General features: G+C 41.0%; 1 protein-coding gene across 1 annotated transcript; it reads right to left on the bottom strand.

Moving 5' to 3' along the window:
- Positions 1 to 855: 855 nt before the first annotated feature.
- MYLK4 (myosin light chain kinase family member 4) lies at positions 856 to 26,749 on the bottom strand (the record flags this gene model as incomplete). The annotated part of the gene is made up of 13 exons (XM_082328297.1): positions 856 to 897; positions 2,501 to 2,573; positions 2,926 to 3,078; positions 3,603 to 3,731; positions 4,464 to 4,534; positions 6,942 to 7,083; positions 8,216 to 8,325; positions 9,449 to 9,542; positions 10,381 to 10,486; positions 13,230 to 13,249; positions 14,094 to 14,559; positions 15,049 to 15,115; positions 26,090 to 26,749. 13 exons carry the CDS (start codon positions 26,747 to 26,749, stop codon positions 856 to 858), a joined length of 2,133 nt encoding a protein of 710 aa, XP_082184423.1.

Raw genomic sequence — 26,749 nt, 5'->3', positions numbered from 1 at the left:
TTCAACAGAGGCACCAACTTCTGTGGTAGCTGGTAAAAGGGGCTGTGGGAATTGGTGTACTGGTCTATGGAGATACTGTACTGCCTGAGGCAGCCTGATTTCAAAGTGGCTGAGTGAGCATGCTTTGGTCAAAGACCAGAGACAGAACATGAGAGCAGACTTGAGTCTCCCTGATCCCCGGGGAAGGCAACCAAGCCAGCTTGGGAACCACTAATGAAGTGTTTGTTAATGAAAGGGCAAAGACAGGGAGCCAGAAAAAAAGGACATTGAGAGATGCTCTGTTAAAATTGTTTGGGTTGCTACAGGCTAAAAGGGCAGAGAAGTGCCCTGTCAGAACTGGGTCCTCAGAAGTGTGGAGCAGCTTCTTTTAGGGGACACCTCACTTTCATTTCATTACAGTTAGTGGAGCAGCCCTGAGGGTCTGGCCCGTGCCTTTGCTAAAAAGTAATTACTTTTCATATTTCTACCCTTTTTAAACGGTACTCTTAACCACAGCATGAAAACCTGAAAGCTTTCAACACTGAAAAATTATTGGGTGAAATCCTGCCCCATGAGAGCCAGTGGGAGCATAACTATTCCCTCTAAATTGGCCAGGGTTTGCAGCATGTATGGTTTCATATATATGATTTTTTTTTCACATTGCTGTGACTTGGTATAAGTGATAGGGCCAGTTTGCATTTTGAATGCTTTCCAAACAACTGCAGGGATGGTGGTGGTGAACACAGTTTGAACCGCGCACTTTGGACTATGCAAGGTTTTCGGCTGCCCTGCTTCCGCAGAGGCTACAGTACTTATGTCTGAAGAAACACTTGGGACGCGAAACAAACCTTCTGTTTGGCAGCTCTTTCAGAGAGATTACTGAACCAGGGGTGCCTGGGACACACCTTTAGCCTTCTTCTAGGGGAAAAGAAAAACAAAAAAAGAAAGCAGATGACATTATTGGAGCATTAATTGAAGCTCAATCATATCTTACCTCTAGTTAAGGTAATGGCAGAACACCACAACATCAGCGTGTTTAGTGAAGCTATTTTTGTAAAGCACAAGAAGTGTGAACAGAAAGTACTGGGGAAGGAGCTACAAAGGATGACACGAGTTGTAAGGTTTCTATTAGGGTAGGGTTTCCCCAGAAGAAAACTGGTGATAGGAAGCAGCACAGCAGGTAAGCAGCCCGTGTTCTTGTAGCATTTGGAAAAGACAGACTGTTCCCCAGGTTGCAGAATCGGAGCTTCACTGCAGCCCAACTAAAGGAGTCAAATTGTATCCTATGAAACCCTCTAAAGAGATACTTTCCTCTGACAAACTCTCTTATTTTTAGTATGTATGCACACTTATAAATCTTCTAATAATTTCATGGGCATTGCTGTTCTGGGAGATTATAATGAAAACTAAATTTCAATGAAAATTATAATAATTTATTCGATTGTTATTATTTCCTATTTTATACTGCTTCTTGTTATCCTTACTCTGTATAACAGGAACACCTTGCAAGGACAGAGCTGTCAGGACACTACACAGTACATCCTGCCCAGAACCCACACCATCTCATCAGCAGAGCTACTGCTGCTTTCTTATCATCATAATCTTTACTCTTATTTTAATGAGATTATTTTAATTAATAATATGGTCTTTTAATTCTTAATGCTGGCTATAGTTCAAAAGGCACCTTGACATATACATCCTAGGCAATACAGCAGCCATTTTATTTAACATAGATGTGCTTTGCCTGCAAAGGAAGAAGTGAATATTGCACTTCAAATGCTGTAAAAATTATGAAACCTGCTTAAAGTTATCCCCTCATGAACCACTGACCCACAGAGTGGACTCACTTAGATTCAGCTAACAGCAAGCTCATCAACAGTGTGAATCTCCCGAAGTCACTGACTACTTAACAGAGGAATATTCAAAACGATTTAAAATCTTGTTGATCCTCCAACTCAGCCCAGTGGAATTGTTCGTGTGAACAAACAACTGCTTCTTTTGCATTGGCCACTAAGCTGGCTACCCTCCAAGGGCAAGAAGGTGCTTAAGTACAAAGATGTGCACTGGCTGAGGTTCCAGGCTCTGTTGGGAAAGGTATCCCTTGGGAAGAGGTAGGATGAAATCTAACAGCACTCGTAGGGGACTTCAGGAGAGCCTGAAAGGGTTTTCAAAGCAGGAAGCAGAACCATCCCCCACTGGAAAACTCTTTTCATATGGTAATTCAGTGCTCATTTTGTAAATAGTCTCACTTTGCTAAGAAATGGATCCACTCCGCAACACACAGCAACTGCATGACCATGTATTTCTTCCCAGACATGCAAGAACTGATGAGCAAGTGTAAGCATGCAAATTATAACAGCTAAATAAAAGCAAAGGGACACACGTGGCTCACAGTGGCAAGAAATACAGCAGCAAGGAGGACTCAAAAACAGATAAAAAAAAGTCAAAGCAAATAGCAATATGACAACACAAGAAGGCAACGGCAGATCTACAATGCACAAGGATATTTAAATTTAGGGACCTGGAGTCTGCAGTGGAGCTTGTGGTCTGATAACCATGGGTGTTTTAAGGCAGCAGTTGCACTTATTCTCCAGCTAAAGGAAAACCAGAATGCTATTAAGTGTTTTTCCTAGAATCTTACAATTTGACAATTATCTCCTACAGGTCATGTGTTGTGCCATCATGCAATGCTGTCATTTCAGGACACTACACCAGATGGCAGCTAATCCATAAAGTTAAGTTCAGTTTCACAGCAAAAATACATTCAGGTAACTTCAGATCACTTTATGGACCTAATGAACAACATCAGTGAAGTGGCATTATAATATTCTATGCGGACATAAACCACTGATAAGTCATGATAGTTCTGCAATGGAGCAGCACAAGTGACACAACTGTGACATAATGGCATGGAACACACATTTCAAAGATACAGGGATTATATACCATTTTTCCTTGATGAGAAGCTTTGAGATGAAATCTTTGGCCTGATCAGAAACATCTCGAAATTCCTCATCTTCAAAATCCCAGCTACAGGACAGGATATTGTTGAGGGTCTCATTGTCATCATCACCCAAAAAAGGAGACAATCCACTGAGGCTAAAGTAAAAAAAAAAATATGTTCAATCCTCCTGTTTTTTCCCCTTCCTATACGCTGTCTCCAATGTGCTACCTATTATTGTTCTGTTACTCCTGGCCTAATTTGCAACACGTTATTGTCCAACAAAGTCTCCAGACCATTCCCATTCTCTCTTCTATTTACATGTTTAAATAATCGCCCTTCTTCCCCAACAAACCAAGCATTACTGTCTTTCATGGCAGGTCGTATTTTCTAGACCTCTGACCACGCTTGCACATACCTACTAGGAACTTACCAAGCAGTCTACATTATTCTGAAACTGTGATGCTCAAACACTCATGAGAAATGTGCAGTGAAAAAAGGAAGAAAAGTTCATGGTGATTGGAAAAGCGGAGAGATTACTGAATATGGAATTTGGAAAGAAGCCTACATTTTCTATTGTGGGTACAGATTTTGTCAGCCTTCCAGTATAACAACAAATTTGGATGACTGACACAGTTCAACCTAGAAACAGCTTACAAAGCAGAGACTGAATCCTACTTACAGCATATAAGCAATGACTCCTACACTCCACATGTCTGTAGGAAAGGAGACAAACTCATAATTCACAACTTCAGGAGCAAGAAATTCTGGAGTCCCGAAGTTAACTCGAAGTTTTTCCCTGGGTTTATATCTAGGAAATGGAAACATTAACAGAAAACATCAATTATAGCTCTAATTAAAATTGTATCATAAGTTGTTTAGCACATAGAGGGATTTCAGAAGCATACAGGAAATTCAGTAAGAAAACAAGGACAGACAGAGGTACAAAGTAAAAATAAATACACCCATATATAGAATGAAAAATGTTTGCAAGCTTTATATCATACTTCAGGGCAAAACCCAACTGCTATACAAAGGAAGACATTCAGATTTCAAGGACTTGTCAGAGCAGCTGTTATCATCCTTTTGGGACTTCTCCATATCATAGGCATGGAATTTTTAACCAGTAAATCCTTCACTGAGATTATGGTACCTAATTAAACTAGAAAGTGATATAGCGTGGGATATACTATAACAGCTCTTGATGGTCTCTTACACTCTCTTTTGAAGAATCTTGTAACATATGAGATGAGACCAGACAAGATGCACCACTGGTTTTGTCCATTTTAGCTGTTCCAATCTACTTATGTGCATGTTCAGTCAGAATCAGCCCTTCTACCAGAAAAAAGGCTTCTGAACAAATCTTTTTTACTCAATTCCAAACATTCCTTATTAAAAGATATCCCTGGTTAAAAGACCCACATTAAATTTGTCCGAAGAACAGTAGGAGACCATTATGTATCTAATATGTCATTGTAGAGATGTAATACTGTTTTCATTGTTTCCTAATTCATTTACGATTAGCAAGAACACATGCACGTACCTTCTTGCCAATCCAAAATCAATAATTTTTATTTGATTTGCTGCTCGGTTCACACACAGGATATTCTCAGGCTGCCAAGAGAAACCAAAAAACACTTTAATGAGAAACAAGTATGAAAAACTGGGCTTTTAGCAAACTCTAGGGAGAGAAACACTAAAAACACAGCAATCATCTCATAAGCACCTTCTGCTTTCCTCCTTGTTCAGATTTCTCTGCATGGGTACCCCCCCTGCTACCACACAGCAGTTGGGGTCATGTTTTCTGTGCCTTGCAAATGCTTTTTCTTCTCCTTCGCTTTTCAATTTGACATAAGGCAGCGGTTCAGATAAAGAACTCATTAGGGGGAGGGGGACAGAGAATGCAGACTTCCAAAGAGGGGTTTTAGGATGCTGGCACTGTGATTTTACAGACCTTAATAAACTGACACTGATTTAAAAAAAAAACAAAAACAAAACCAAAAACAACAACCAAAATGAATTTGTTGGGCTTTGAAGTATATCTCACAGCTTTAAGTTTCTGAGTTCACAAATGTTCTGGCAGTAACTGTCTGATTGAATACTGACAGATTAAGCTAGTCACATCAACTTTATGCTTTTCTCAGGTATTTTAGCAAAAGGTAGGATTCACAGGTTAAATCCCTCTGGATTTTCATAGGGCCAAATGCTGTTCTTCACTTCCCTGACAGGAATCCATTAACTTCCTAGAATTACTCCCAGTTCATACAGAAGGGACTGAGAACAGAATTTGGCCAATTGTCTTTGAAATGTAAATACCTAAAATACAGTCTCATATTCACTGCCAGCAGTTTTATAGCTACTCCATCTTGTTGCTCATTGAGTCCTGTTTGAAACAAAACAGCCCTCACCACTTAAAACATTAGTTAACCTTTGTCACCATTACTAATTCATTTTACATGTAGGACTTTTAAACGCCATAGGACTTTTAAACACCACGTCCATAGTTTCTGAGGTCCTGGATGATTATGGTCAGAAAGATTTTCTTTCAATTTCAAGCTTTCTTTCCCAAACTCATTTGTTACTGACAGCAGTCTATAAACAAGCAAAACAGAAGGGAGAAGCCATAGCTGGCAAGCACATGAAAACAGGTCTCTGGGAAGAATTTCTTGGACTGTATATGTATCTTTTTGTCAGCAATTTGACCTCATATTAAAACTGTGCCATCTCCAAGAGCATAATTAATGTGTCCCACAGAACCGTGCAAACTTCTACTTGACAGGTTTCTGGGTAACTGGATGTTTATAAAGAGAAAAGTGAGTCTGGTCATTGATTAGCAAGTGAAGCAGGTCCCAGCAAGCTTCTGCTCATTTGCTTAACCACTGCAATAATATATATATGCTAACAACCTTAAAGATGTACTATATTAACTCAGTTATTACAAGCCAAAAACAGCAGCCGTAATAAATATCTCACCAAAGAGAAAACTGTCTTGTGCACTTTTTGTTTCTTTTTGCTTTGTTGCAAAGCTCAGGGGTCACTAGGAAGCTTTACAGCCAGTCATAAAACTAAAGACATCATCCCGTTTTATTCCTGCACTAAACAGAGGTAAGAAACATTATTTGATAAAAACTTGGGTTAAGGGAGAAGAAGCAGGCTCAAATGTACAGTGTAATGAAAAATACCTTTACAACAAATGTTCATCAAATGTGACAGTTAACCATTAGCAGTCAACCAGAGTAAGAATGTGCAATTGGTGGATTTGTTTTTAAAAAGAAGTGAGGGGACTTTTTGTGTATATAGTTGAATAGTTCAGGTAACTAAGCAAATACATGGCAGATTCTGTGCCACTCTTCTCTGGGCTTTCAGCTATACTAGCAGCTATTGCCTAAGACACCACAGACATACTGTATTTGTTACATCAGCCACTGACTATTTTTATTTCTTTCATTTTAGCAAGTACATTTTAATATATTTTCCCTTAAGCTGGCTATCTATTGATGCCTTTTCATGACCATGGCAGTGTAGTGTAGTCCTCAGAAAGATGTGCAGGATTTCCACTGATCCTGAATGACCCTTGAATTTAGTTCCACTCACTCATGCCTTGGTGTCTGCATGGTAAAAAAAGAGGATAACTGCTACCCCATAGCTGATGTGTAAAACATAGATCTTGTGCAGTTGAATTAAATAATATTTGCACAATATCTTGAGATCCAAATACCAAAATTGAAAATAGCAAGATATTTGTAGTCAGCTGCTGACTTTCTGTAAAATCAGTCTGTGAAAAATTCAAGCACTATGAGGCTTGATGACATACGACCACAATTCTCATCTAATTTACTTACTCCTGTAGTAATTTAACACATCTCAGGGTGGTTAAAGTCAATACACATTGGTCTAAGGAAAGCAGAATAAGGCCCTTTGTTGTTTCTGCCATGGGAATCTGCTAAGCTGTATGGCCTACCATTAAGAATAAGAGTTCTCACAGCTGTCATTGCACAAAACATACATCTCAATTCTCTACCTTGAGATCCAAATGAAGAATGTACATTTGGTGCATGTACTGAATTCCCTCGCAGATCTGTTTTATGAACAAGATGGTATCCATCTCTGTCAAATTGCAGTTTTCATCAATAATTCGGTCAAATAACTCTCCTCCTTCCACACTGATGAGAGAAAGACAATAAAGTGGTAACCAAATCCAAATCCAATCCCATGCAGTTAGAGTAATACAGAATTTATGCTATTGACTATTTTAATCATTCACAGTCAAGTTCAGTAAGGTGGCTCTACAATATGAGCTTGTACTCTGATCCGAGCTTTCCAAGAACTGGGTTCTGATGCCTACTGGCCTGAACTTCTTCAAGGCCTGAGAGTCCAGTCTCCCATCCATTGATAAGTACAGAAGTCTTGAGATGTGAACCTTATGTTGTCTTCAGTCATCATTTTGTACCAGTGAAATTAATGAAGTCACATGGAAAACCAAGACAACATGCTGGAGAATCTGCATTTAAATCCACGGTCTCCTCCCTCAGAGTTTAAGAGTGCCATGATCCAAAATTTCAACCTGAAACTATCTGAAGTCAACAAAAATGACTTCTTAATTTCTCATCACATTTCAGAATGCCTCCAGCTTACCCATTCATAGCTACCCAGATATTTACCTTATGTGATATGCTAATCACGTAAACCAAATTCAGAGGACTATCTGAGAATGTCCAGAACAGCCAAACTCACGTAACTTTGAATCTTCTGCCATGCCTTTTGATGTTTTAGTTATGCCCTTTTCGGCTTCCTTAAGACAACATCTGCATAACTTGGCTTTAAGGAAGCTATTTTGTGCCTAATTAGCCCAATAACCCAGCATAAAAAACGGGTTTATCCATTCAGGCACCCAGTATAGGGATGAGGTACAACACCTACAGCTGGCTCCTCTTTGGTGTAAGATGTCTTCTCATTTGCCTCACAGAACTGGAGATATTCTGTTTCTTAGCTGACACAAATTAAAATCTGAAATTAAAGAGAAGATTTATAACACAGGTCTATCTTCAAATGAAGCTGTGGCTTTACAGCACGAGGAATGTGGCACATCACTGGAAAAAAATGCATAAATGGCTGCATGGGAAAACTTTTCTCTTAATTCCATTTTTTTTTTTTTTTTGTTCCTGAGAATATCTTTCTCATGTTCTTTCCACCTGTAAGAAGCTCTATTTCTAATTTCAGGAGAAAGGAAGAAGAAAATGGACAATTCTAGCAAAAGTGGTAAAAACAGAAAGGGAAAGAAAAGAACACACTTACTATTCCATGACTAGTACAATGTCATTTTTTGATTCAAAGGCATCATATAGCTGGATGAGGTTCACGTGATTCAGCTGGTTCATGACACTGATTTCATTCTTTACTTCATCCTGTAAAGAGTCATTAGTATTGTTACAAAAGCCTTTTCTGTAAGAAAGATACATGAAACAGGACATAGTTTGAACCAGACATCTACATCATCTTCACGTTTTCACTTGTGGCAACCAAACACAGGCTTCTCCTTTGATTGCTCCTGCAGTGGCAGATGGACTGTAGGGGACTGCTTCAGTAATGAGCTATTTTGGGGGAAAAGGAAGGGGAGAGCCCACATGGACAAGTGGTAAGTTCACAGGGATGTAAAGAAAAGAGAGAAGCAGAATAGGACTTGGTTCAACCACCTGTAGGTATACAAAATCAAGCTGTGTAAGAAAAGTCCAGGACAGTCCTCAAAACCTCCCTTTGCAGTCAGGAGAGAGAGACTGGTACCTCCATTCAGCCCAACTATTTTAAACGTGCAGTTTAGGATGGGCTGAATCATTCTCTGGTGGTGCCAATCTCTCTCCATTGACTGTAAGGGGATTCTTGGTGATCAGCTTGGCCACAGCTATACCTTAGCAACCCCAGTTAGCTGAGACAAATCCCACCCTTGAATGCCTTTAATGACACCACTGTCGCACAAAGGATGCGATGCATGTCTTTCCTGTGAAAGCAAGCCCCAGATGGCCATGAGGTCTGTAAAACAGGCCAGACTAATTCTTCTCACCCGTATTTGTGTTGATGTCAGGAGCCCAGATCATGCCTGTTAACAGCATTCCTCACAGTGACATCAAGTCATTGCAGCAAAGGCTACAGTGTGCTTGGGAGGGAATATGCTATGTCACAGGCCTGACAAATGCTTTTACCATTAAAGAAAACACTAATAGAATTAACAGCAGAAAGAAAAAATGGAAAGCCAAAGAAACACAAAGAGCTGAAAAGAAAGTTGGAAAAATTAAGATTTTTTTTTTAAAAAAGAGAAAATCCAAAAAGAGGACTTTGATGAGTTAACTAGAAGTTCTGGAGGAGAAGGGAAATAGAACTAGTCCAGAACCTGGACTACCAATGGTAGCCAATGGTAGTCCAGGTCCTATGAGTGTGGTGACTTGTGAGCCACTTGGCTATGGTCTGCTGTGCAGCTGAAGAACAGTGTGGGATCCATTGGGGAACAAAAGACTAATATCACATTCTACCAACCTTCTGTTTAGGACCTCTCGCTTTTATAATTTTGGCTGCTAGCTTGAGACCTGTTGCTTTCTCTTCACATTTGTGCACTTGACCAAATCGCCCTCTAGGTAAAAAAAGGAGAAAAAAAATCATCCAGTGGTACTGAATGCAAACTAGGTTATAAACAACAGAAATTATCCTCTCCCTACTGGGTTCCATTTCAGTTGCTCTATTGCTGCTATTTTGTTCTGTAGATTAGACTTGTTACTACTGATTTAGGCACACCAAAATCACACGCTGTTCTAGCTGATATTATCCCACTTGCATGATTCACTATACTCACCTCATAACATGCAATGACTAATCCCAGGGAAGCCCACATACTGTAAGGATAATAACTCACTTATGTGCGCAATCTGCCACTCTCCATCTCATCATTCTCCTCCAAGGGAGGCTGTGATTTCGTGATGAAACAAAGCCTTACCCAAGACCATACTGCCATCAAAAATGACAATATCACTCTCTCCTAAACCATGTCAGTGTGAGAGATCAAGTAACTACATGGCCTGTCAGATTAGCCTGCTGATCTATCTGAAAACATGCATATGTTTTCAGGGATGGGACCCACTGAGAGAAAGAAGGCTACAACATGTCTCTATGTCCTGCTGGCTTCAATGTGAGGTAAAGTATTACAGCATCCTAGGAGCCCTGTCATAAAGCCTGAGGGCAGCTGGCTGACCTAGAACAATACAAGCCAAGTCTGCTGATACCAAACCTTAAGCCAAAATTCATTCGCACAGTAAAATCAGCCTCCTGTCTTCATCCCTCTCTAAAGCACTGTTAGAGCTTAGACTTTCATGACTTCAGCTCTAGCAAGGCATGTTGCTTCCATTCACCTCCCGGCGTGCTTGGCTGTAAATTTGTGCCTTGCTTTCCATGTTGATTTGGTTCACCTGACTTACCCTCCCAGGATTTCATTCTCGCTGACATTATAGTAACTGCTGATCCCCACCCTTTTGGCTGAGACAATCCGGTGATCAAATGGTGCCGGTGGAGTAGTACTATTATCTACAAAAGACAAAACAGAGAGATAGCATATGAGTGGTCACATGCAGGGCTTGTCTGTCTCGCATTTTAGTCCCTCTTTTCCCCAGATAAGCTCATTTAAGAACTGAATACACCTACTATAAGTTTTATAGAAAGGTCTTTCTCTGTTATTTAAGAAGGGTTTTATTCCAGGAGCTCTGGCTCAGAAAACAGGGTGTTGTTGGGGAGCTACACTACTAAGACAAGGACTCCTTTATTAAGTTAGCATCTTCTGCACAACAGTAGCAAGAGGCAAAGTGAAGACTGCTAGACTAAACCAATGTAGCTTCATGCCCACAAAGGGCCTCAGCAATTTGTTTGGAAGGAATTCAGCTTTTTCTCTGATTTTTTTTCCCCTCAGGGACTGTTAATAGGTGAGTATGTACTGTAACTCTCCAGTGGAGTAGGAAGAGATGCTGAGATCTCCTCTAGGCCCAGCTAGAAGAAGTTATTTCCCAGCTTTTGCTGTTCATAGTGAAGAATCCCCTTCTCTACTGATTGACACAACTTGTCATTCTCCACAGTGTGGTCATCACCTTTAAAGATCACATTTAGAGCTTGTGCACATGAGGGAGTTTCACCCTGGCAGGCAGCACCTGGGATTTCCAGTATGGCTCAGGACCCGGTGTGGTAGGACACATGGTAACTGTCACGTGCTGCTCTGAAGAATTTCTGTCCTTAAAAAAAGATGGCAGATAAAAGGTAAAGAGGGGCACAGAGAAGGGATGTGTTCCCAACATCACACTGCAGCAGCTATGGAGTTTCGGCACAAATGCAGGTCTCTGGTATTACTGTCCGGACCTCCACATGCTGGACCACTCTGCCATCCTGATGTCAAAATCCCTGCTGGAGACCAGCCCTGCATGCCTAATTTCTCTTTGGATTTTTTGCAGGGTGTTGCAACTTCAATTTCATACCCACGTTGTTTTTCATTTGATTGATAAGCCCGAGAGTGACCTTTGGCTGACCAAAGTGACAAATACTTCTTCAACTGGTTGGGAGGGCTAGAGCCCCAGCGTTTCAACATGAGCTCTCTGGTTTGGAATGCCGGCTCCCTTTTGTGTGAGGCTTGTTGAGCAATTTTAAAACCGTTCATTACTCCAGTGAAAATGATTAAAAACACAAACAAAAAAAAACCCATGACAGCATGTAGCTGGCAGGAACACTTTGGTCATTAATGTAGCAGTAGATTGTCCTTATTCACAGTGAATGTCCATTTTTCCAGGACACCAGCTGTGTACCTAGATTTCTTTTTTGACAGTCTTAATAACTTACATGGTCAGGAAGTTAGTTCATGGTCAAGGAATTGTGAAAAGCCGGTGCTTCTGGAAGTTTGCCACCTACTTGGGATTCTGCAGAGTTTGAATTGCACGTCCTTAAGTATGGGCCTTTGCATGTTACCGAGACCCACAAAATGCCAAGAAAACCTCTACCCTAAAGGCAGAATTTGACTCTAAGAACACAAACTCCAAGGGCCCCAGCATGTAAGTGACAGAAGAAAGTATCTTTCTGAAAGCTCAGCTCCCAAATGTTACCAAACTGTGGGCAAGGAAGTGTTCTTTTACAGAGGCCGGGGTGCCTCTTTAAAAATATGCCTAAGTTTTAGCCTTCAAGATTTTCCAAGTGACAGACCTTCTATTTTTCTTTTCCTGCACACCAGAGAAGATTTCTTCGTATTCAAGAACGATCTCCCATTACAGAACAAAGATGCTCCAAGAGAGACACTCTAACCTTAATGTCATCCCTAACAATCTGCTAGAGCTCAGGACAGGTTATAGAGTTTGAAGTTTTAGTACACTATCTCCTGTTTCCTGCTACAAGAGCCTAGCACAAACATTTAATAAATGTTTCACTTTCCCACTCTTCCCCCATTCCCAAAGCAAAGAAATTCATTCTGAGTCCTATGCATGCACACGCACACACATGTATCTTCAAATCCTTCAGGCCATCCTCTCATGTGCCATCATTTCATACACAGGGGTAGGCACTGAAATTCTCAAGCTGTAGGTCTAATATTAGAAAAAACATCAACAGCATCAGTCAGGCATCCACACAAAAATCTATATCTATTTTATAGGCTGCAGTTGTTCTCGCTTCAGATTGCAATGGTACAAATATGAGCAAGCTGGTTTTACAGGCTACATCCAGAGCACTGCAGATTCTGTGTTAACATGCGTTCTCAGCACTTCCACAAGTCAACTAATTTTGCCACACACGATATAATTTCTCCCACTACTGTATACTTAGGAGTTTTAGCTCTGTTGTTAAAACGAGAGGGAAAGAGGATCATATTAGTGGAGTAGTTGTGGCAGAAGCAAATTAGTTGTGACTAATTTCTGCCAGAACAGAAGCCTCTAAGATGGAAGCAAACACAACCGTGTTATTTCCCATCAGCTTAGGATGTGGCCCATGAACAACTGCTTCCCATCAGAGCTACCATGCACACCTTTTCCCCCTACTAATTACAATCATGAAATCATTCTCTTCTATGGACGTCTCTCTCTGATCGCCACTGTAATACCGGTGTAATCAAATGCTTTGCCTTTAGGAATACTTCCTGTAAGAGCTTTTTTAGTTTTACATATACCATCAGCACTTTCTGCATCTAGCCTGCTCTTTTTGTTGTCATCTTTGACTAGGCCTTCATCATTCACTCGATGCTTACTGCTACCGCTGTGCTCAAATTGGCAGGTCTACTCAGTGACTGAACTATAATTTCCTGTACCTTTTTCGCAGCCTTTACACCTGCAAGGACAAAACATGGCATTAGAGCAGGGTACACTTAAAGCAGTGCAATTTTAGAAACATAGGTGAAAAATGCCTACGCATATATTGCATTCAAATAACATTAGGTTATTTTGCTTCATGGTGTAAAATAAACTCTTTTAATATTCACTTTGAGAAATAAAAATGACCCCTAAGTTAATCATGACAGCCAAATGTTTCTCCATTACTGAAATCCTCGCCTGAGTTCTTCTAAATTTAACATTTGGCTATCAATCTCACCTTTAAAGCAATGGGAGAGCATTGGGATTTCACTCTGTTCATATAGGTTCCTGAAAGCTTAAACTGGTTTATCCCTGAAGGGCTATATATCAATGCAGCAAAGAAAGAATTGCAGTAAACAAATTTATCAGTTTAATTGCCTGGGCAAAGTTTCACAGTTTTATGTTATCCCTTAAGTTACTACATTTTGCAGTAACTTAATTCCCAATTGGTACATGGCCCAACCTAACCTTACTTTGCTCATAGGTGATATGATGCTGCAGTATATAAACATAACAACAGGAGAATTCTCCTCAGAGATGAAGAACAGCCAAACATAATTCCCATGTTCCTAACCTACTTCCCAAGCAAACAACCAAAGCACACTGCTAGTACCATGTATGGTAGACTGTTTGCCTGTCCTTTTTAAGGGTATAATTTCAGCTTAGAGCTCAGATCAGAGAGATAAACTCATTTTACACTTTTGTATTGGGCTGGATTTTCACCAGTATTTACATTAACCACTTTGACTTGAAACTTGAACTACCCATTTTTCTAAAGCATGGGTCTCTTAAGAATGTGCAGCCTGAGCTTCAGACCTTACCTTCCCTCTGGTTCCTCTTGATCATGGCTTCGTCCTGCCTCATCTTCATTTTGGGAAGAAGCTGGTGGTTCCTCAACTTCTTTTTCACTCTTATCAGCATTTCGCTCCCCTTCATTCTCCCTCTCCTCTTGTCTTTCATCTCCAGGCACCTGATGTTCCTCCTTCCTCTCCCCATCTCCTGGGGGCTCACTCTCTATTTCCTGCCCAGTTATCCTTTGACAAGCATCATCAACAGCATATTCTTCTTGCTGCTTTTCTGCAGTGAAGGATTTCTGAACAGAGCTTCTCCTGTATTTGTAATAGCTTTCAAAAGCCAAACTTTGTCCTTTCTCCTCTGGCCCTTCAGTATGAAATTTGGGAGGATCCATCTGAAGCAGAACAGAGCTTTCCCTCTCGGCATTTTCCTTGTTGAGCTTATCAACAACTTCTTCCTGAGAGCAGGACTGGCTTTTCTCGGTGACCCCCTCTGTAAGTAAACAGATTACCAAGGAATCCATCAGTAATTCTCTCATAGTCAGTAACAATATTAAAGTACAGTTGCACACTTAGCATAACTTGTGTTGCATTTTGAACTAGGCACTTGATTTCCTCTCCCACTTTCAAGGTCAGTATAAATGTCTCCTAAGCAAGTGCAGAGTACTTCTTTCAAACAGGGATATCATGGGTCACAAACTCTTCCTTTCAGACATAGCGCTGGAAAACGTTTTTTTCACTCAAAGTTATTGTCAGCCAAGTCAAGGTTAATAAACTCCTCATACAAAGCACTTTTTTGAGCAGTTTGCCACCATGTGCACAGGCACGTGAAAAGTCGGTTGCTCGGACAATTCTCATTCATGCTGATGAACACACACATAATACAACCAACTTCACTGGAGCTGCTCAGGAGAGTCATGGCTATTTCTGTGCAGTTGTACCCTTAGGAACTGGAAACTGATCAAAAAAAAAAAATTCTAACCTGTTGAATCAGGTGGCTTCTTCTCTTTTGTTCCTGTCTCGTTCAAGCGTGACTTTTCTTTGATGACCTGTGGAGAAGGCAATTGATGTATTAGTGTATATGGTGTTCATGCTGTATTGTTCCTCATGAAATTGCAGCCTTATTTTTTTGGTCAAATCCAAGTACTCTGTGTTCTAACTCACACTTTTTCTATAAATGATAGTCCTTATTTTAATCACTACCAAGCTGATCAGATTGGTACCAGTGTAAAGCAAGAGAAATGATCTCAGTTGAAATCAACATCAGTGTTTGCATAAACACAGCCCAGAAAAGATCAGGATTGAGCCTCAGCGACTAAAAGAAAAAAACATCCAAAAATGCGGTTGGCCTGCACTAGCTCTTGCTGTTAAAAACTAGGTTAGTTAAACCAAATCTAGGAATATTTAATATTCTAGTAAAATGTTCGGTAACAATCTTACTGACAGATTTCAGAAAGTTTTTTGCTGTTAATCAACATCTGGTAACAGCATCTTTAATGATCCAATAATTTATTACAGGCTGACCAAAACAGTTACCAGGAATCAGAGCATATAAACCATAATGTCAGCTTTTGTAGCTTTCTCTTATCTACATTTTACAATGTTACAGTGACATCTAGAGGTGCTTTACACCAGGCCAGCTCCTCACAAAAACTGCTATTACTGTTACCTTTATGGCTGTTTACTCATATTCCTATGCCATTTGCTCAGTGTCTTTTTTCATCGGCCACTCCTAGACGTGTGGTAAGACAGTGACCACAGTAAACCATGGTGCTTGCTGTTGCTCGGTGCTCCTTCTCCACCTGCCTTCTTCCTCTCACAGTACTATGAAACTGGCACTATCATTATTAGTAGATCCACAGGGTGTGAAAAATGCAGATACCTCCAAATATTTTCCAGAGAGACTACTTTTGGTCTTTGAGCTACGAGCTGAAGCAGTGTAATACATATTTCAACAAAATATACAGGGCCAGGCACTTAATATTGAATGTCTTAATCATGCAAGCAGTCCCACTGCTTATTCTTTTTGTACTCTGCGCATGAATCAGGCCCATTACTAAACATTTGTTCTGGTAAGCCTTCTGCATTTTTTTATGCTTTATTTTTTTTGTTTTAATTTCATCAGGCTATATAGAAAATAGGCATGAAATTAAAGCAATGCGTATCCGCTATAAAAACTGAGTTCAAGGGAAAGGGAACTCCATGAGAAGCAAAGAGTTGAGAAAAACTGGATGAAACTGCATGAAAGGATTTCAGCAGGACTTGTTCAGAAAATCTTGATCTGCAACAGTCAAAGAAACTGTAATATGAGCATAAGAACTGTGATTGACAACTATTTGGGATGCAGTTGGTCCCAGGAAGTTGCAAGCTACAAAATGAAAAAGGTCTAAATACAACTAGGTAAGTACTCTTGAAATATAAATTGGAGCCTTGTTCACATGGAACTTAAATATAAATGTCATGATTCCAGACGGATCACAGAGACTCAACGAATGCTCACTCTGTTTTTTTTTAATGGTGAAAAGCACTAAAAGAAGTAGGGTAAAGCCTCGGACTTATTCATTCTGCAATGTGACTGCAATTCATAATGCGATTGGATTCCTGTAAGCATGTCAACCTCACCGTACTGCTGAGGACATCAGCTCTGATCAAATACAGTCAGCTGAGCAAATAACCGAAGAAACGGCCTCCAAGCTCTTTGATGCACGGGGCCAGATTTCACTTCTGCATTCAGAATTAATTGCAGGCACACACTGCTTCCTACTAAATATTGCTGCAGTTTGCAGGTGTGAAATACAGAAGCCAGCTTTTGAAAATCCATCTAGTGGAACACTGGATGATGCCGAGTATCTGAAACTGCCAGGGTGTTACATAAATTACTACAGTGTTTATTCAAGCATCATTTCTGATCTCCTATATTTTAACAGCAGATGAGGAGCTCATACTAATTTAAATGAGAAAAAAAAAAAGAATACAAATGAAACATTTACTGGTATTCTTCAGAATCAATAAATGTAGCTATTTGCAATAAATACAGGATCAGTAGTGCACTAGAATAAGAAATACAAATATAAGGACTAAATATTGGATAGACACATGAGTAGTCTATACACGAGCATCCCAGTTTTCTCCATGTTTTGCTATTTGTAGCGACATGTGACTTCGACTTGCCAAATCTTGACTTGGCAATAAAAGCACAAACCTTTGCTCATTATTTCTTCCCTGTAAAGGGTGGGATTGTGCCGGGTTCCCTGGAGCTGACGGAAGTCAACGTGCCCCTCCCGGCCGGCTGCATGCCACGGGAGGCACAAAGACCTCCCTGTAGTTTGTCGGGGTACGCACCCTCGCAATGTCCAACCCCATGCAGTCAAGCCAGCTGCTCCGAGAGCCCACAGGTCGTGAGCGCCCAAGGCCGTCACGCTCCTCTGAAAATCTCATCCAAAAGGTGTGGTGGTTTAACGACATCCATCCCACCCGACTACTCTTCATAACACTCCTCTTCCTTCAGTCTGTTAGCAGTGTTTCTTAAGGGTCTCTCTAACTTAATCCCTAATGGGATTTTATTTATTTATGTATTATTCTTCCTGAACTTCGGTGACATGTGACTTTTTCCCGTCTGTAATTTCTAAAATTATAGGAATCAGTATTTCTTAGTGGGAATTATGTCTCCACCTTATTTTTTCCCCTTTCTTTAATGACTTGAATATGCACAATGATGTTAATGGCACTACAGTCATTTTCCCTATTTGTACAAGCCGAAAGCTTTCAATGAAGTTTGCATTTTAATTCCACAAAAGTTTAAATATGAAAGGTTGCATTGCGACCCTGCAAAATATACCAAAGGAAAAAGGTGTCTGTACCTACACAAGTTGGTACTGTGTCTTCAAAAATACATTTTCCAGACTTAAAAATAGTCTTACATACAGAGTATTGCTAGACCCTAAGTAACAGAGACAGAATAAAAGCCCATGTGATGACAACAGAATAATGCAAGATATTCCAGAGGCTAAAACTTCAGTATAGCTCAATGGAGAAAAAAAAACAAAACACTTTCAGAAATTATTTAAATCTACTTTAGAAAACTGCAGAAATGAAGCACTAAGCAATTATATATAAAAATATAAAATAGTTTAACAGAAATTTCAAATGCAGTGAGAAATTAATGTTTTTTATAGACATCTGACTCCTTTTTAATGAGCTGTACTTAGTTAAATTCCTTCTTTATACTGTAGCAGTCCTACCCTTGGAATGTTTTCCTAGGTAACTTTCAAATTCCTTTTATTCACCTAATAAAACTCTTTTTTTTTTCCCTACTGCAAAAATTTTTGTAATGAATGGCCTCATGAAGCAGCCCCAACTTTTGTTTAGAGGTCGTTTACCACCCCATCACATTTCATTCGATGTCAAGACATTATTCTCAACTTCAATCAGCCGATATCGAGACACAAAACTTCATATATGCCTAAACCACATTTCTTACTCTGTGTCTCTTTCTCATGTCCTTAAGATGCTTTGCAGAGCTTTATTATGGCGAGATATCCTGGTTTTGTGTAAGACCCGATCACCACCCATTTATCAACATGCTTAAGTTAATTGAGCTTTGCGATAAATTCATTTCACTAACAGCCAGAAATCAGCCATAGGCTTTGCCACCTCAGCATGGTACTGTGGACGCTCCCAGTATCTCCACATTGGTAGGCGGGAGAATGCATCACATACGACAGAGACCCTGGGGCAACAGCATGAGTGGTGATGCCTCCTGTGCTATCCCCCAAAGCTGGAATCCATCCCCTCCTTCCCTTTTGTGTTCCTCTTCAATACACACCTTTTTTTCCCCCCAGCAATGTAAAATATTCAGTGAATGTATTTCTGATACAAACTTATAAATGATACAAAACGTACACATGGGAATTCTGCTTTTACTGGCAGGCGGTACATCTGCTTCCGTGTCATTAATTTTTGCTACGCTACACAAACTGCTGGCACCTTCAGGCAAAGATTTTGACTCTTCCATGATCTCTATAGAGCTTCTTGAACTAGATAAAGAAATAATTCTTCTGTATAAACCAAACTCAAGTCACAAGTACCTTTTAATCACACACAAAAATAACCTCTGAGCCATGAGAATCGTGATTCCCCCACTAGGAAATACAAGAGAATTTCTATGTGACCTGCTGCCTTGAAAATACATTGGTAATGAGGTAACAACCTTTGCATGAAGACATACTAAACACTGAAAAATCCCTTGGAATAACAGCATGCTAGGTGAGAAGCTGCAGATCAGTGAAGCCAAAGCCTTGTCCACTCCCCAATTCAGTTTTCCGACTTCCCACCCACTGCACTGGAGAAGCAGTGGCTGTCGTGTTTCAGATGGATGCTCCCTCCTGCCAGGCCGTTCTTCTCAAAACAGGGAGAATTATAGTGAAGAGTAGAAGAGGCTTTCATGCAACCAGGCTCCTGACAGAGCCCATGGCCTCGAGCATGTCATCTGCTACGGTGAAGACACAGCATATTGCACTAATAGTAACAGGTTGCTTTTAAACATCTTCACTCCTGCCTTGAGGTCTAGTCACTGTCATTTAACAGAGTCAGCATAAGAAGAGCTTTGGAGGCAGATTTTTTACCTCCAATTGATTGGTATGATTTTAATGTCTCTGGAATACACAGAGGCCTGTAATAGACCGACAAATCTGAGGCTACCAATCCACCTGCTAAGAGCAGAGCATTCAGCATTCTCTGGCTTGGACACATGTCCTTTCACTGCATCTGGAAAATCAAACCAACCTGTTACTATCACTTTTAGGTTTCTCACCTGAACAAATCAGGGGCAACATTGGGCATGCACAGCCACTGGAGACTCTGGCTGCTTGTCTTACCAACATAGCTGACGCCTCACACCCACCCCTTCTCTATACTGCTCAATGCCCTCACATATGTGATGACTGACAGGGTCCCATGTGCTTCACAGGCGCACCTGTGCCTCACACGCACCTGCGCCACAACCCCAGAATTTTCTAGGTGCTATTCTCCACATTTTCCCCGTCACCATTAAATGGCTCATCCTCTCAAGCAGGCTCCGCTATTGTCACAGCGTGAGAAAGGAGGAAAAAAATCCAGCTTGAAAGCCAAATAGTGGCAGATCTTTTTAACTGCATGCATAAACCACCCATTTGTCAAACTACTCAGGCAATTTATTGCTACAATATCAGTTAAGTAGCCTCATTGTTAAGAGAGTATTTCTCAGCTTTACTAACTTGTCTGAGCTAAGCATGCAATGATATGAATGGCAGATATCTTCAGACTTCTTCAACTGCCCTTCCTAAGCTGCTTTTTGGAAATCACGCTGTTGGGAGATTTCCAAAGGGTTACGAACTTCAGAAATCATCCCCTACAGCTTTGATGCCTCACATTGAATTGGACTCCAGAAATGCAGGTTTCCTAATAACGCACTTCATTTAACATGAAAGGGGTTTGGGTGGAGGGGAAAGACCTGGGATCTCTTTACTTCCCCTTTATAGACAGACGTTCTCCTGCAGCACCTCACCATGCAGGCAGCACCCAGCGAACGTAATGTGGTGGGACTCCTCCCAGGCTCTGCTGGGGCTGCTGCCCCGCCGCCCATCACTGCTCCTGCTCGCTGGTGCACATGTGCGCAAAATCCAGGGTGCTGCCAGGATGGCACCAAATTAATTGTGTTCCAGAGCGGCTGCCCTTGTCATCAAAAGTGTGGTGGAGATCCCACATTTAGTTGCAATGGCACTCTGCTACCGGAGGAGGCATTCAATCACGGTACCCTTATTACTGGGAGATGTATCTGACTTGTGATAGGAGCTGAGAGGAGTCCTCACCTGAAAACTGACTAAATGGCTAGGATATCTGATGACAAAAGGTGGATTTTAGATGACTGGAATGGGCCTCTTGCCTGAGCAAATCCCTCCTACCACTGTCTCACCTCTTCAAGGAGCCTTCTTCTTTTACAGGACTGCTCTCTGATGACCTGACTTGTCTTGCTCTCCTACACTTACCAGTTACCTCTTCATCTTCATCATGCGGTCTCTCTAGTTTTGCAAAGGAATTGTAATGGATTCCTGAAACGGTCACTGTAACACCCAGGCGTTAATGTCATGCCCATAAGCCATCCAAGGTTTCATGCGCCTGCTTTGATTCCACGTGTTCCTCAGAGTCGTAGAGAGAGCAAACCCACGACAACAGTACCCAGGGCAGGATCCTACCCAGGGAACACTGTAGAGCAGACAGCAACTTCAGAGGCTAAATTAAAGCATAATTAAACAGCATTCTGAATTGGAAGGGCATGAAAAACCTCCTATGGCTGTCAGTAAGGGAGAAAATGGGGCAAAACAAGGTGAAAATGTCTTGTCTGGAGAAAAGATACCGGTTTTGTAGACAGAGAAAGTCAGAGAGAGAATTATAACTCTAATATAGCTCACTGAAAAACTGGAATACCTCTACCAAGAACATATTTAGGTATAGGCATCAGTCCCGAGGGGAAGAAGAACATTCCCCAGTATAACAGCAGACAAAGGCGCTGACTGGCCCAAGCAGCGGACAACCCACCTCCTGAGATTCTGCAGGAAGCCTCCACCCTCAAAACCACCCAGGACAGCAGAAACTCTTGCAGACAGATGAAGAAAAGAAAATGAAACAATTCGTCTGGAATATGAAAAATTCACAGAACATGGCCAATCTGGGGAGAATTTAAATAATGCATAAGGGACCTATTAGTATTTGTAGGCAAAATGAAGGAATCAGAAGAATGGTTATAGACTGAGGCTGAATGGATCTTAAAACACACATGGCAAACAACAGTTTCATTGCAGACTCCTACTAAAGCAGCCAGTGGGTTGCGATTGCAGTGCGATACCTGCACGGGAGGGACAGAGGGTTCAAACAGAAAGCACAGCTCCCACTGCTGGCATGTTTTTAGTGTGGAAAACTGCCACAAACTGCTAATAGTTATTAGTCCTATGGCAAAGCCTGTAGAAATGGCAGGAGATTGAAGTTACGGCAACCTACAGGCAACTGCAGAAAGTTCAACACCACCATATGATGGCAACAAAAGGGATTTTCTGACTCTCCAGGTGAGTATTCACAGGTTAATAGTATAGAATCTCTAAACTGTTTAATTTGGAGGAAATAAGTGAAATATTATTTTACTCCCTTTCTTTACAAGTGGAAGGAATAGGACAGAAAATGGAGTTACAGAGTCATTCCGCAACAGGATTATCACGGACTACTTAGAAAGGTGAATTTGAGGAAAACCTCAAGACTTTTAAAGACCCTTACTGTAGAACTGCTGATTTCCCTGGGTGGTAGTAGTGAGAAAATAACTTAAAATGACAAGTAATACAGGCTACTCCTCTCAGCCATGTGGTGATAGGGTCACGCTGCACTCAGAGGAAAACGGCTGCAAGACATTTGGCAGCACTGACAAAGCATGAAGTGTCTGCAGGCTACACAATATTATAACTCCAACCCAAAACAGAAATAAACTAACCTCCTGTATGAGGCAGCGGAGGTATTTCAGGATGGCAATAAAAGGCAGGAAAGCAGAAATTTTGCTTCAGAGGAGAGCAATCCCTGTATTTTGCAGAGCACAAAAACGTCCCTGTGGAGCCTGTGATCTGGAAACTGTTCCAGCTGCTGCTGAAGCCAGAAGAGGGATTACACACCCCAGCTGCTTATCACCCCCTCTTTACCTTTTTCCCATTCCCCCTCTTCCTTCCCTGTTGTTCTGCCTTTTCCACTGCTCTCTGCTTAATCTGGTTCTGTAAAATGAGCCAGTTATGAAAAATGAAAAAACAATCCTACAATTAATAAAGCAAAGAGCTTTATTCCCTCTAAAGAGGGAAGGATGGGAAGGCAGGTGATTAAGCAGTATCTAAACACAATCCATTGCCTTATCCAGATGTATCCATGGCCACCTATTGCACCACCTAGGAGTAATTAAGAATGATTGGATTATTTTGCAGAACCAGGCTGGGGGCAGACAAGTATTTGTCAGACAGCTCAGCAGTTAGAACTAAGAGGTGGCATTTACTTGTAGCTAGGGCAGGGTGGATGATAAATAGGCACATCATCCAAAACATCTGACCATCTCCAGCAGTGCACAAAAGCGGGTACTGTCCTTCCAAATTAGCTGTAGTGAATGGATCACCTTGCTCATAGCCGTAAGGAAACAGAATAGGACTCTGTATGTCTAAAGTGATTGCAGGGTTGCTCAGTGTTGCCATACAGAATCCACCCAGGATAAAAGAGATGTTGGTCTTACTGTCTGGCAGCCAGCACTTCTGCAAAGTCAGCATTGTTCAAAATTGTCATCAGGTGAGGACCAGAGACAGTGATAAGGATTGTGTTTACAGAAGCAAAGATTGATTTCTGCATAATCAGGTAGGTTTGTTCATTGCTATGCCACCAGGTATCAGTGGTACATTTTAGCTATAAAACTCTGCAAGGGTGAGATCCCCTATTTCTCTATTCCTTTGCTTTTCTTTTTGCTTTTGTCACAACAATTTGAAACATCACTTGTAAACCCAGTTTGAATACACGGCAGACAGAGGCACATGCAACCAACTTTACAGTGTCTCATAGACCAGTCTTTTCCCTAACTTGCTCAGAGATGCTGTTCCTAACCCCTCAGGCAAAGGAGAGTCGTCCCTGAACACTGGTAAATACTGGCTCCTACTAAGCTGACAGCCAAGCTCAGCAGTCTGCTGAAGGATATCATACTATGTTCTATTATTCTTAATGCAGGGCTGAATTCAAGTCTGTTTTTACTTAAACCCAAGATGACTAAGTGTTTACTAAAGCCAGCTGTTGTTCACAGGATAGCTTGATAATTTTATGATGGTTCTTTACTAATAAATCAAACACACAGAGAGGAAGGTAATGACAAGCTAACATATGTATGCTATCTCATAAAACAAACAAAATATTAACAACGTAATAATATCACCAGCATGATTCCAGACATGCTCGTGCCGCCTTTCCTAAGCCCTCATGCTAGACGAGCTCCTACCAAGTCCATTCAACATCGTCAAGAGTCTGCCTAAACAAAAATTAATCAGGGAGAGGATTACAAATGGAGCTGCTGTTGGAAAAAGACAGAGACTCCACTCACCACTCTCCTCTTTGGGTCTTTGTCAGTAGGCTGCCTCTGTTGCCATCATGTTCAAGCCCCCTACCCTCCACTTCCAGCTCTGAACTCTCCACTGGGCACCTGCGTCTCTGCCATCCCGGCTCCCCTCTGGCCTGCTGGGAGCACGGCCTCCTCCTCTGACCTGCCCCTTCCACTACACCCACCGGCTCCCACAAACTCACCAGCAAAGCCCACACGGTCCCCTCCTCTCTCTTACCCTGCATTTCTAGCGCAGAGCGCCTCGCACCTACTCGGGCCTCCAGGAGCTGCCAGTTCATTAACATCCTAGGCCTGATTCTGTTTATAAATACTTTAGATGAATATGTAATTTCACCAAGACAGGTAGAGCTCTGCCACAAACTGCAATGATCACAGCATTACAGAGATGACCTGTTGGTGTCACTGCGATGGCGCTTTTACAACAGATGTTTTCATTGATGTTTTGAAAAGTAAAAGAAGCCCTAAACTCAGATGCTCAAAATAAGCACTCTTTTCTCATTGAAGTAATGGTACAAAAGAAGAAAACTTCTCTTTTGTTAAAACTCCTTTATTGAAACCAGTCCAACCTGATGTTCAAGAAGGGCCTGCAAAACACACTTTTGTTGTCAGTCTCCTTCAGCAGGGCAGCAACTTTTCCCTTCAGTTAACGATGCTCTGGAAACAGGGCTGCACATTTTATATCCTTACATAGTAGCAGATCAGCCAGTTCAGCTGACAGAGCTTTACAAGATGTTCTGCTGCTGCTACTCAGCACTGTCTGTTATTTTTATAGTTTCCTAAGATGGCTCAAACGCTTCTTGTCTACCTGTGAAGTGGGGTTGTGTAAGAGCAACCAAGCTGAAAAACACCTGGTTTGCTGACCAGACCAGTCTGAGTAATACTGGGTGCTTCTTTTTTCAAGGAATGGCATTTGCAATAATACCTTCACACGATGTTTCTCCTGCTCAAAAACTTTAGAAAAACAAACCCAAGAACTACTCTTTAAATGTGTCAAAAAGTAAAGCCTGTATGTAACTATTTTGGACAAAAAAAAAAAGCAGAAAAAAGTATGAAAGGCAACGTTTTTGGTTCACTGTAGGTTAATTAAATATCAACACATTTTGTCAGAAGAAATTCCTTAATTTTCTAATGCTACTGGGCTTCTTTAACAAAGAATAGTTAAACTACCTTACAAGACCCTATTATAATCAATGCAGCCTTTCAAGAGGTTATTGTGGTCTTTTAATCTGACCTGTAAAGAACATAACAGAACTCCCGTTACAGTGACACAGGCATTTTTTCCCCTGAGGAAGTTTACACAAGCCACAGCTCCAGTTACGGTAACCTTACCTCAGATCCCAGTTTAGAAGTCTCCCCCTCCCCCCCAATGTCAGCAGAAATACCAGATCGGAACAGCACACTTAAGATGTTCTTTGAAATAAAGGACATACATATGTACCTGCCCTGACCCAAGAAGGATTTTTACCAGTTTCACTAAGCTCTAGACCCCACTGCATATAACATGACTGCTGCAACTTGATTCCCCCAGATAATTATAAATCCAGAGAAGATGATAGTAAAATGTATGGCCAGGACCCAAGCCTCCTGAAGTCTGTGTCAATCTTTGTCACCCATGTCAGTGACCCTTAGTTATGTTTCACAACTGTACAGAAATCATCAGAAAAAAAATGAAGGTATTTATCACTCAGTAGATTTTCTATATCGTTTCCACTGAAACTTGCTCAGTTTGTTCCAATACTTCTCATTTTTAGAGTATATCGGTTGTTCTCTCTTAAATGTTAACAAAATGAAAAAGCTAAGCATATAGCAGAACATATCTGTAGCTTGCAATGATTCCTGACAAGATGAAACACAAACCTGGGCTCACCTTTTCACTTTTCTTCTTGAGCAGGGCATCAGCTGTTGTCTCTGAGAAAATGTGCATCCTAAAAAGATGTCCAGCTTCTTTTGTACAATCATCTGCCTTGCAAAGTTTACGTTTTTGAACATGGTGCTTTACACTTGAATTATGAATTACTAATGTTTTAACCTTCTCAACCAGAGGCCCTACAAGCTTCTGTAATCCTGAAACACTTTGTTCCATTCCATCTAGTCTTTTAACCTGCCGCTCTGCATTCCTGTTTATATCAGAAAGAGATTTTTTCATTTTAAGGCAAAGTCTCTTCATTTCGTTACTTCTCATATTTTTGTTTCTTTCCATCCTTGATCCAGGTTCAGATGTTTCCGCCTTTACAATCTCAATGTCTTTTTCAATGCAAGAGATTTCTTGGGAAACGCTGTTAAGCTTCTTAAGGACATTGTCTTGCAGAGTCAACAGCTTATCTATTTTCTGTTCAAGGGAGGCAAACTTCATATCCATGACGTTAAAACTTTCAGATGTGCTGACATCACTGCTTGCAACATGAAGAATTTTGTGGGGTTCCATTCCATTATCAGGCCCTTGGTTTTGCAATGCGTTTGGATCGAATATTTTGGCCAAGTTGTTGACCATAGACGTAGAAGAGCTCTGCCTGCTGGATGTGGTCAT

Source organism: Platalea leucorodia (assembly GCF_965183815.1).
Source record: "Platalea leucorodia genome assembly, chromosome: 1".
NCBI classification, from domain to species: Eukaryota; Metazoa; Chordata; class Aves; order Pelecaniformes; family Threskiornithidae; genus Platalea; species Platalea leucorodia.
This window is presented reverse-complemented; position numbering and strand designations above follow the sequence as displayed.